The 12,297-nt window shown below is 48.9% G+C and overlaps 1 protein-coding gene across 1 annotated transcript; it reads right to left on the bottom strand.

Annotated features, from left to right (window-relative positions):
- Nucleotides 1-5,006: 5,006 nt before the first annotated feature.
- LOC125513817 (phosphoenolpyruvate carboxylase kinase 1) lies at nucleotides 5,007-6,472 on the bottom strand. The gene is made up of 2 exons (XM_048679025.2): nucleotides 5,610-6,472; nucleotides 5,007-5,472 (listed from the first exon to the last, which is right to left on the bottom strand). The coding sequence occupies exons 1-2, from the start codon at nucleotides 6,424-6,426 to the stop codon at nucleotides 5,417-5,419; spliced, it is 873 nt and encodes a 290-aa protein (XP_048534982.1). The 5' UTR covers nucleotides 6,427-6,472; the 3' UTR covers nucleotides 5,007-5,416.
- Nucleotides 6,473-12,297: the final 5,825 nt, after the last annotated feature.

The following is a 12,297-nucleotide window of genomic DNA, read 5'->3' as shown; positions in this document are numbered from 1 at the left end:
GTCCCCGATCGACCTCAACTGGGCTCCACTACCGATCAACTAGAATGAAACAATACAAAGGACAAGATCTTCATCGAGCTCCTCCTGAGCTTGGTTGCGTCATCTGCACGGTCTCATCGGCACCTGCAAGCTGGTTTTGGAAGTATCTGTGAGTCACGAGGACTCAGCAATCCCACACCCTCGCGATCAAGACTATTTAAGCTTATGGGTAAGGTAAAGGTATGAGGTGGAGCTGCAGCAAGCGACTAGCATATATGGTGGCTAACATACGCAAAAGAGAGCGAGAAGAGAAGGCAAAGCACGAACGAAGAACTATGATCAAGAAGTGATCCTATAACAACCTACGTCAGGCATAACTCCAACACCGTGTTCACTTCCCGGACTCCGCCGGAAAGAGACCATCACGGCTACACACGCGGTTGATGTATTTTAATTAAGGTCAACTTCAGGTTGTCTACAACCGGACGTTAACAAATTCCCATCTGCCCATAACCGCGGGCACGACTTTCGAAAGTTCAAATCCCTGCAGGGGGTCCCAACTTAGCCCATGACAAGCTCTCACGGTCAACGAAGGATATTCCTTCTAGCGGGAAGGCCCGATCAGACTCGGAATCTCGGTTACAAGACATTTCGACAAGGTAAAACTAAACCAGCAACACCGCCCGAATGTGCCGACAAATGCCGATAGGAGCTGCACATATCTCTTTCTCAGGGCACCCTCAGATTGTCTTAGGTATGGGTAGGCCAGCCCAGAGTTGCCCCTGGTGGCCACCGGCAGCTGACAGGTTGGACCAACACTCAGAGGAGCACTGGCCCGGGGGGGTTAAAATAATGATGACCCTTGAGTCTGCAGAACCCAAGGGAAAGAAAAGGCTAGGTGGCAAATGGTAAAACCAATGTTGGGCATTGCTGGAGGAGTTTTATTCAAGGCGAACTGTCAAGGGGTTCCCATTATAACCCAACCGCGTAAGGAACGCAAAATCCGGGAACATAACACCGATATGACGGAAACTAGGGCGGCAAGAGTGGAACAAAACACCAGGCGTAAGGCCGAACCTTCCACCCTTTACCAAGTATATAGATGCATTAATTAAATAAGAGATATTGTGATATCCCAACCAGTAAACATGTTCCAACAAGGAACAACATCTCCATGTTCCAACAAGGAACAAACTTCAATCTTCACCTGCAACTAACAACGCTATAAGAGGGGCTGAGCAAAGCGGTAACATAGCCAAACAACGGTTTGCTAGAACAAGGTGGGTTAGAGGCTTGGTTCAACAATATGGGAGGCATGATAAGCAAGTGGTAGGTATCGCAGCATAGGCATAGCAAAAGAGCGAGCAACTAAGCAAGCAAAGATAGAAGTGATTTCGAGGGTATGGTCATCTTGCCTGAGATCCCGCAAGGAAGAAGAATGAGTCCATGAAGAAGACAAACGGACGAAGTCGAACGGGTCCTCACAAACGCGACGTTATCGGAACCAACCCGAAGAAGAAACACCGGAAAGAAGCACACAACATAGTAAACAACCAACACATGAACATGGCACGATGCACAACCAAGTATGATGCATGTCCGGTTTAAAATGCATGGCATGGCAAAGTGCACAAGCAATCCTACAAATTAAGTGGAGCTCAATATGCAACGGAGTTGCATATTGAAGAAAACAAGACATGACTTATTTAGTTCTCTCCCGGTTATGTACTCAACAATATTAAAGGTTGGTTAACATGGCAAGAGGTGAGGCATAACAAAACTACACCATCTAAACCATTTAAATGGGGCCGGATATAACAAATAACGAATCCGATAAATCCCCATATGCATTAGTAATTTATTGCAACAACAATTTAAACATTTTAATTGTTGTTATCATGATGCAGATGACATGAACAAGTTTATGCAATTTTTATTAAAAGTTGACAAGAGCATTATGAAGCATTTGTCACCGTGGTGGAAAGAAAGGGGTGCCACGGCAACGATAACGGTTCTGGTAGCTCATGGAAATACCGGTGCAAAAGGAAAATGACGGGAGCATGCAAAAGATGGTGGGGTGATCCCGGATTCCGGGTGTCCCATGAGTCGACGATGGTGACAAGGCAAAAGAGGGGCAACATGCACAAACAATTTGAGCACGGAGCAAGCACGAGCAACTCATACATCACACATGCATTCATTCACGGGCATCGTCTCGGTGGTTATACCTTTAAAGCGTGCATTTTCGGAACGGGTCAAGTCGGCGTAGAGGAAGTAGTGGAAGTAGACGTTCTCGCGACGGTAGTGGAAGTAGTGGTACACATCTCAGTGAGGAAGTAGTCGTTTTTGTTCGCGAAGCGGTAGTGGTACATGGTCATCAGGGAACTTGACGAATCCACGTTCAACGGTAGTCATTCACGATGCTTGTGAACCACGGTTCTTCGGGCAACAGTAGTCGTACACGTCTGTAGGCGTTCAGGTTTTCCGTTGAGGTACTTGGCGTTTCCGCATCGTTGGTCTTGCCGGTCCCGGACTCGGCAACGTAGTTGTACAAGAGCGTCATCGGACTTGTCGAATCTGAAGTCTTCGAGGGTCGTCGAGTAACTTGGCGCTTGCAGTCTTGATAGCTCGAAGGGGTACTTGGCACAATCCGTGTGGTCATGCACTTGTCGTCGAAGGACTTGACGGTCTTTACAACACGAAGAGGTACTCGGCAAAACCATGTCCTTCGAAGGTCGATGGTAGTGGTACACGTTGCCGGGGTACTTGTCGGATCCATGACGACGGTAGTGGAACTTCACGGATCCGTGGTCTTCGGGCGTAGCGGTACTTGGCGAATCCCGAAACGGTCTTGATGATCCAAAGTGGCACAAGTAAGATGCACATCCACGCAGTCTTCAAACTTGGGCTTCGGGTACAGGATTAGAAGGTCTTGGTGGTGGCCAAACTTGGCAACGTTCAAAGAGGCACCAGTGGGGTGTTCGATGCACTAAAGACCGAAGAAGAAACATGGGAAGGTGGCCATGGTGGTCTAGCAGCAGCAGCAAGGGCGATGGAGGTGGGGTGGTGTCGGGAGGCGCTATGCAGAGGAGGCCGACGGGGCATGGAGAAGCGGCGCGAGACGAGCAAGGGGCGGCCTCCATGGGGGACCTCCTGTCCCAGGCGCAGCAGCGGGGGCTTCGGCCTAGGTGGTCGGGGACGCGCTGCGGGAGAGGAAGGAGGGAGGCGACGACGTGCTTGAGGGAGGGGACGAGGCCGACGCTGGATTCCGGCGGGATCGAGGGAGGAGCGGGCGGCGGCCTCTGGACGTGCGGCTGCGCGGGCACCAGGCGGAGGAGACGGACGGCAGCAGCCTGCTGGGGCGCCAGCGGCAGTCTCGGGAAGGAGAAGGGGATGCTTGGGGCGGTGGAGGAGGAAGAAGGCAGAGAAGGGAGATGGGGGATCGGGCGCAGGGAAAGAAAGAGACGAGCGAGAGGAAGGTTCGATGGGAAGAGGGCGAGGGGATCGAGCGGGTCTCTCTGGCGGCGGGGTGGAGACGATGGAGAGGGAGAGAGCGATGCGGGAATGCTAGGTCGCTCGGGCCTAGGGTTAGGTTTAGATGGGCCGGCGCGAGATGTTGTAAGGCCCAAGAGAAGCAGCGAGCTGGTTGTATGGGCTTCGCTTGAGCTGGGCTCTCTCTTTCTCTACTCTCCTCTCTTAACCAAAAAGAGAAAAGAAAAATAGATAGAAGAAGAAAAATAGAAAGAGAGGGTATGGATGCAATTTGGGCATGGGAGTAATTTCCATGGACTCGCAAAAATGCGCATGTTTCAAGAAAATGGAGTGGGCATTTTTGAAAGTTTTAAATTCAAACTCATTTGATTTAAAATCAAATGGTTTGAATAGGAAGTGAGGGTTAGGAAGGTCCAAAAATGTTCGGATTTTTGGTGGAGCTCCGGAAAATGGGGAAAGGATAAAAAGCAAAGTTTGGGGACCCAAACTTGAAGCGAGAAAAGGCATGTGATTATTAGCAAGTGTGTTCATGGGTGATTCCGAAAATGGAATATTGAATATAGCTCCCTACTAACGGGAGGATAGGTTATAAAGAGAATCACCATGTGAATTCGCTCGGTTTAAATGGACCGAAGATCCATGCAATTTATTTAGTGAGTTTTAAAACGGGTTGCATGATGACGTGATACAATGCACATGATGCAAAGATGAAATGCAACAGACCAAACAAATGACAAGGAAACAACAATGAATAACCAGAGGACACCTGGCGCATCAGTCTCGGGGCGTCACAATCGGGCAATGGAACTTTCATGCTGACGGTTGGCGTTCGCGCGCGACGGTTGGTTTACATCTGCGTTTACATCTCCTGGTGCCTGTGATGTAAATTTGCAATGTGCGTATTGTATTTTTACTATCTCCATCCTGGTTTATAGGTTCTTATTGTAATATGTGTCAAATTTTGACCATAAATTTAACTAACAAAATATTCATGCATGTCACTGAAAATGATATCATTGAAAACTATGTTCAAATACGAATCCAACGATATAATTTTTATTGACATGCACTAACATCATGTCCGTTAAATTTTTGTTCAAAATTTAGCATAAATTACAAATTGAACTAATAAATCAGGACGAAGATAGTACATCTCAAGGAGGCGGAGTTGTATTCTTTTTTTTGCATCTACATCATTTTTTGGAGATGGGTTATTTGGCTTTGAAGATGCAAAAGTTAGGTATTTTTGCATTTACATCTTCTATTAAAGGTTTTTTTAGCAGCTATTTGATCGCTTCCTCTGTAAAGAAATATAAGAGTGTTTAGATCATTAAAATAGTGATTGGAACGCTCTTATATAAGGGGGTACTTGTATAAGGAGAAACTTGCATGTCAGCTGACCGAAGATTTCATGCAACTTGAGACTTCGCGAGTGGAGTGTTTACCTAAAGTTGTTAGAATATCCTCGATACGGCGGGGGCGGCCGAAAGGCACACGACAGTCTTTTTTTTTTTAGGGAAAGGCACACGACAATCTTGAATTAAAAGGGAAGCAAAGCATAAGCTAGGCTAGCTCATTTTATTCCATCTCCATTAGTTTGTACAAGACGTACATACGCACGCTAGAATATATACAAAAACTCCTGCTGCATCATCCATCATGACATGCAGCATCGCACACAAGAAAGGATAAAGCTGGACAAACACAGGTCCAAGCGGAGCCGCTACTGCTCTTCTTCTAAGGTTCACTCGATCTACTGCCGTAGCGCGATACGTACTACCGTATGTATCAGCGCGGCCTTGCGTAGAAAAACCGTATTAACATCGTCGGCCGGTGCGTCTCGATCGCCGACTATCTCTACTTCTCTGCGGAGCCGGGGTCCCACGGGCGGCATGCTCTAAATCTGCCTCGATCTGCTCTGGCGTGTCTCGGATCCGGCGGCCGTTCAGGTTGGCTGCTCCATCGCCCGGGCTCCTCCGCCGCTCACGATCCACGGGTGGCCTGCATTACAAACATGACAAAATGTTAATTCCTGGATCTAATCTCAGATGAAAACTGCCGGAGAACACGATTTTTCTGGTTCGAAGACAAAGATGTACGCCGGAGTACGAGTATAGTAGGGATTAATGTGTGCTTACGGAGGACTTGCTCTGCGGAGAAGCGTCTCCACTCGTCACGGCACATCATCCGCCTCATGAGGTCCTTGGCGGCCGGGGACACGCCGGAGAACAGCCTCGGAGGGAACCTGACGCTGCCCCGCATCACGGCCGAGAGCACGTCCTTCGCCGTCTCGCCACCGAAGGGGAGCGCGCCGCCGGAGAGCAGCACGTACATGACAACACCTGCGCTCCACACGTCCGCCTTCTCGCCGTAGTCACCGCCGGAAACAACCTCTGGCGCGACGTAGTGGGGGGTGCCCACGAGGCCCTCGGCGCGGCCGCCGTCGGCGCCGATCCACGCGGCCGACCCGAAGTCCGCGAGCCGCGCGCGGGGGGAGCTGTTTTCACCGTCGTCCTCGACGTCGAGGACGACGTTGTCAGGCTTGACGTCGCGGTGGGCGACCCCGCGACGGTGGCAGAGCGCGAGCGCCTGTGCGAGCTGCGCGACGATGTCCGCGGCGACGGGCTCCGGGACGGGCGCGCCGCGGCGGAGGCGGACCCAGTCGAGCAGGTCCGGGCCGGAGCAGAGGTCCATGACCATGTGGGTCCACGAGTCGTCCTCGTAGACGGCGTGCACCTGTACGACGCCCGGGTTCCCCGCGGCGGCGAGCTGGGCCAGCTTGGGCTCGATCTCCGCCAGCTCCCGGTCGAGGTCGTCGGCGAGGTTGGAGCGGTCCACGGACTTGACGGCGAAGGCCTCGCCGGTGGAGCGCGAGGTGCAGCGGTGGACGACGCCGAACCGCCCGCGGCCGATCTCCTCGCCAATCTCGTAGTCTCTGTTTAGGTCTGCACTCATAGTTCAGTGTTTTTTCCTGTGAATTTCGGGTTAGCCCCATTGGACGGAGGGGGTGGCCTATTTAACGACACGGGCCAACCTACGGCCGAGCGGAATATTCGGATCCTGCCTGTCCGGGACACCGCATTTTCTCCTCTTCCCGTTTTACCCTCTACCAGGTCAGCAGGCCGTGCGGGCTAAAAAAACAAGAGTTTCTTTTAGGATGCAAATAGGCAACAATGAATCAGTGAAAGCATATTTATAGTAAAAAAATCATGAGAACAGCTGTAAATTTAAATAAACTTTAATTTTTACCAACATCAACCTAGACAAGAATTTTTTTTCAATAAAATTATTTTAGTGCACTAAGCTAAAAAATGCAGTGGAAAGTGTTGAAGAAAATTGAGTTACTAGCACATCTTCCCTTTGAAAAGCAAAATAGAGTTATAAGCCAAGGACAAAAAAAATACAGGATGTTGCTCAATTTTTTTCAGTTTCTACTGAGGGGCTCTCTGGAGAAATAGAGTATTTGACAAAAAACTATCACATTGGGGGTTACCGTCCCACAGAACTACCACTTTCAAAAAAGTGACTGATAACTACCAAAAATTTCTAATTTTGTGACTAAAAACTACTGAAAGGGCATTTCCCTACTTTATGTTTTGGATGATGATGACAACCCGTTGTGGTCTAATCGTGTGCTATATGTTTCAGGTTCTCAATGCTTAGGCTTACATCGGATTGCTATTGCCTCTCGAAGGAAAAGATCGAAGACGTGTCCTCTACGCTTTTATTTTCTTTGGTCGTAGAGTACCCGTACTATCAAGAGGGAATCCTCATTAGGAAGCTCTGGGGGAATCAGTTCACGTACACTTTTCTCACCCTCTCTTTGCCTTCCTCAGGTGTGTGTGGGAGAGAGAGTTTTCCTTGCCTCTTCCCCTCTTTTCTGCTCACTGTGTCTGCCCAGCGGTTGTACCGCTCTCTGGAGCGGTTGTACCGCTGGGTCTTGTCGCTCACCAGTTTTGCTCGAGCGGTTGTACCGCTGCCTCCGGGCGGTGGTACCGCCACCATGCTCTGCAACAGCTGGGGCGGTGGTTCCGTCCATGCACCGCTCAAGTACCGCTCTCGCTTCTGGTTTGATGCGGTTCTTGGGCGGTAGTGGCCCGGTTGGTCCGGTCGTTCCACGATGACCGGTACCACCGGTGGTCCGAGCGGTTCTTCCGCTCAGTACTTAGCCGCCCAAAAGCTCAAGGCCATGCGGTTGTTCCGGCCAGGCACCGCCCAAGTACCGGTCAAGCTCCTGTTTTGATGTGGTGGTTGTGCGGTAGCCAGGCGGTTAGTCCGGTTATTTTTCTTAGCCGGTACTACCGCCCGCCTGTCCGGTTGTACCGCTTGGTAGGGTTCTGCAGTTACACCGTGAGTCCCGGTTGTACCGGGACGAGGACCGGTTGTACCGCTGCAGTGCAAAAAACGCAGTAATGGTTGGAAATGTGAGATGACTATTTAAGGGGGCTTCTCCCACCTACCACTCCCACCTTTGACCTCTCTCACTCCACCATTAATGCCCTTCAAGCTCCCTTGCCCGATCTCTCTCTCTAGCCACTCAAACTTGTTGATTTGCTAGGGATTGAAGGAGGAGACCTAGATCTACACTTCCACCAAAGGATATTTGCTTCCCCCATACTTTCTTGTGTGGATTTTGTTACTCTTGGGTGTTTGAGCACCCTAGACGGTTGAGGTCACCTCGGAGACATATTCCATTGTGGTGAAACTTCGTGGTTTTTGTTGGGAGCCTCCAATTAAGTTGTGGAGAGAGCCCCAACCTTGTTTGTAAAGGTTCGGTCGCCGCCTTCAAGGGCACCAATAGTGGAATCACGGCATCTCGCATTGTGTGAGGGCGTGAGGAGAATACGGTGGCCCTAGTGGCTTCTTGGGGAGCATTGTGCCTCCACACCGCTCCAACGGAGACGTACTTCCTCTCAAAGGGAAGGAACTTTGGCAACACATCCTCGTCTCCACCGTCTCCACTCTTAGTTATCTCGTGCCTTTATTTGAGCAAGCTTACTTGTTTCATATCTCTTGCTTGCTTGTGTACCTATCCTCGTTACATCATATAGGTTGCTCACCTAGTTGCATATCTAGACAACCTACTTTGATGCAAAGTTTAAATTGTTAAAGAAAAGCTAAAAATTGTTAGTTGCCTATTCACCCCCCCTCTAGTCAACCATATCGATCCTTTCAATTGGTATCAGAGCCTCGCCTCTTTATTAAGGACTTTACCGTCCAAAGAGTATGGTTGATACCATAGACGGTGTGTAGGAACACTCCGGTGTGAATCCGATCTCGTCTACGGGAGATGGGGGAACTTCGGTCTCTCGTGAGGAGTTCAATGTGGCCTTGGAGACATTGAAAACCTCCATGACGACCGAAGTCGAAAGCATGTTTACTAAATTTCTTGAGGGGCTTAAACTATCCACCGCACTGTTGAAAGTGGGTGATCCCGCCAACAAGGTGACGGATGCTATCCCCGACAAGGGGGAAGCTAGTAGTGAAAAGGCTCCTTCTTTTAGTGGCAAGAATGGCACCGGCATCTTTGCCCATGTGGAACCACCACTTGTTTATGGTGGACCGGTTCCTTCCACTCATTTGAATCATGCCGGTCCTCCCCCTAAGATTGTGAAAAATGAGGATTTTGATTCTTGGGTTTACCGCTTTAAACGTCATTTAAATCATGTGAACACTAACCTTTGGAGAATCATTGAAGAAGGTTCCTATCCACATGATCCAAGCAACTTCACTCCTCGAGAAGCCGCGGACAATCAATTCAATGAGAATGCTCTCTTCATCATTCAAGATGCAATTCCACCCGAAGACCTACCTCATCTTCGTCCTTTTGCCTTGGCCAAAGATGCATGGCATTGTGTCGTGTCTCTCTACCGGGGAAGCGCAAGCATTCAACGCTCCAATTATGAAGTGGTACAAGATGAGGCCGATGAGTTTGCAATGAAGGAAGATGAAGAACCTCGTGAGCTCTATCGGAGAGTAACCAAACTCGTGGTCTCACTATGAGATCACGGGAGCAAGGACACGGATGACAATTGGATCAAGCGCAAATTCCTCAAGGCAATGATGCCCTATCACAAGGCCATGTCCTCCGTCATTCGTCAAAGACCGGACTTCCACACTTTGACCTCAAGCGAAGTGTTGGATGAGTTTGTGGTCATGAACATTTTGGATAAGACCGCCGACAATGCGGTGCTCCGTTCTCAACGGGCAAAGAAGCCTAACCTTGCATTGAAGGCCAAGCTCATCGTGGAAGACGAAGAAGAGGAAGAAGAGGAGAGCAACCCCGACGATACGAAGTATGCATATCATGAACACATGGCACTTGCTTCAAGGCAATTTTGGAGCAAGAAAAACTCGAGGCCAAACTTTAGCAAAAACAACTCGAGTGGTACAAGGGGCAAGCAACGGGTAAGGACTTTCTACAATTGCGGCAACGTGAGTCATTTCGTTGCGGAATGCCCGTATGAGAAGAGGGAAGACAATGGTGGCAAGCTCATCCGAAAGGACAAGGCCAAGTCGTTCCCCAACAAGAACAACTTCTCCAAGAAGACTCCTCCCAAGGCTTTGGTTGTGCAAGAAGAGTACAATGAGGATGATGACGATGATGAAGATGATGAGTCGGTTGCCATGGCCTCCGTTGCCATTGCAACAACGTCATGGGTGTCTCTCTTCGACTCACCCAACGAGAGCATCACAGCCAAGTGCCTCATGGCTAAAGCCACCAACAAGGTAACCTCCAACATCAAAACTACCATCATTAATCATCCTTCCCCGACGGATTGCATTAATGAACTTGAGGGAGCTAATGTGGAGGCTAACAAGTTTGAGGACTTTATGGGCAAACTCAAGGAAAAATCCAAGAAGCACTTTGTTGCTCTCTTGAAACAACTTGGTGAAGCCAATGACATGATCGAGGCTCACGAGGACACCATCTCTAAGATGGAAGGGCATAGTCGTGACTATACCGATGAGATCTCGGATCTTTCCAATGCTCTTGAGGAAGAGCGTGGTCTTTGTTTGGCTCTTGAGGAGTCACACAACATTTATCATGCTAAGTTAAAGAAAGGTTATGATCATGACCTCATTGTTTCTCGTGTGCTAAATTCCGAGAAGGCTAAACTCGGGGTTGATCTTGCTAGACTCAAAGAGGAGTTTGATATACTTGACAAGGCCCACAAGGCCTTAAAGGGTATTCACGCTAGTCTCAAGGAGTCTCATGATCAACTCCAAGTGAAGCTAACTAAGGAGAAAGCAACTTTTCCTCATATGGTTTTAATTGATAATGCAAATGCTACTAACCCCTGTTGTGAGCATATACATCTTGTTGAGGAAAATGCTAAGTTGAAGGAGCAACATGAGAGAGGTCTTGCGACTTGCATACAAGGCAAGAAGAACCTCAACGATCTCTTGATCAACCAAAAGGGAGTTGTGGCCAAGGAAGGGGTTGGGTACGTGCCCGACTCCAAGAACAAGAAGAAGAATGACAAGACCAAACGACCTCCTCCTCTCATGCAAATCTTTGTGAGGGAGGGAGAGAGTGCCCCCGAGGAGGAGAAGAAGAACAATGTCAAGAAGGGCAATGTCACCCCTCCCAACAAAGCCGACGATTTTAATCCTTCTTATGTGTTATGCCGTGCTAGTGATGGGCATGTTTATGACAAATTTGTTGGTTCTCTTCATGAATACATTGAATGGTCTATTTGGATTCCTAAGACCCTTGTTACTAACATCAAAGGACCCATTACAAAATGGGTACCTAAAACCAAGCATTGATCTCTTGTAGGTGTTTGCTTCCGGTGGTGGATCATGGTTGCTTGATAGCGGAGCTACAAATCATATGACCGGAAGCAAGGACTTGGTGGTGGATGTGCACAAGGTTCCATCTATGCCCACCAATGTCGAGTGGGGTGACGCCTCATCTTCTAAGGTATTGGGACTTGGCAAGGTGGTCATCTCTCATGATCTCACGATCAAGAAGGTCATGCTTGTTGAGTCCCTTGCATACAATTTACTTTCTGTTCGTCAACTTGCAATCATGAGCTTTGCCACTTTCTTTGATATCGATACCATGGCCCTCTTGTGGAGCAAGACTCTTAAAGTAGCCTTTGTTGGGCATGTCAAGAACGGTCTATATGTGATTAACTTTTCGGAGCGACCCACCAAGACCGCGACATGCCTAATGGCTAAAGTTGATGTGGGATGGCTTTGGCATCGCCGTTTAGCCCATGTCAATATGAGATCTTTGCAAAGTCTCCTCAAGAGGGACCATGTCCGTGGACTAATGAATGTTTGTTTTGCTAAAGATCGTGCTTGCAGTGCCTGTATCGAAGGAAAGCTACATGAGAAGGCTCACCCTCCCACGACTATAATTTATTCAAAGAGGCCTTTGGAGCTCCTTCACATGGATCTCTTTGGGCCCCCATCCTTCGATAGTCTTGGAGGTAGGAAGTATTGCTTGGTGATTGTGGATGACTACTCAAGGTACACGTGGGTGTATTTCTTCAAGAGGAAGAGCGAGACCCAACAAACCGTCATTGACTTTGCAAATGAAGCACAACGTCAACACAATGCAAAGATCTTGACAATAAGAAGTGACAATGGCACCGAGTTCAAGAACTACACCTTGGATGAATTTCTTAGTGATGAGGGAATCAAGCATCAATTTTCCGCACCATACACCCCTTAACAAAACTGTGTTGCGGAAAGGAAGAACCGGACGTTGATGGATGCGGCAAGGACCATGATGGCGGAGTTCAAGTCTCCGTACAACTTTTGGGCCGAAGCCATCAACACCGCGTGTCATGCATCCAATTGGCTCTACCTCCG

This window comes from Triticum urartu, chromosome 6A (assembly GCF_056163025.1).
Source record: "Triticum urartu cultivar PI428250 chromosome 6A, HENAU_Tu73, whole genome shotgun sequence".
In the NCBI taxonomy this organism is placed as follows: Eukaryota; Viridiplantae; Streptophyta; class Magnoliopsida; order Poales; family Poaceae; genus Triticum; species Triticum urartu.
Note: the sequence above shows the minus strand (reverse complement) of the source record. Positions and strands in the feature narration are given on the sequence as shown.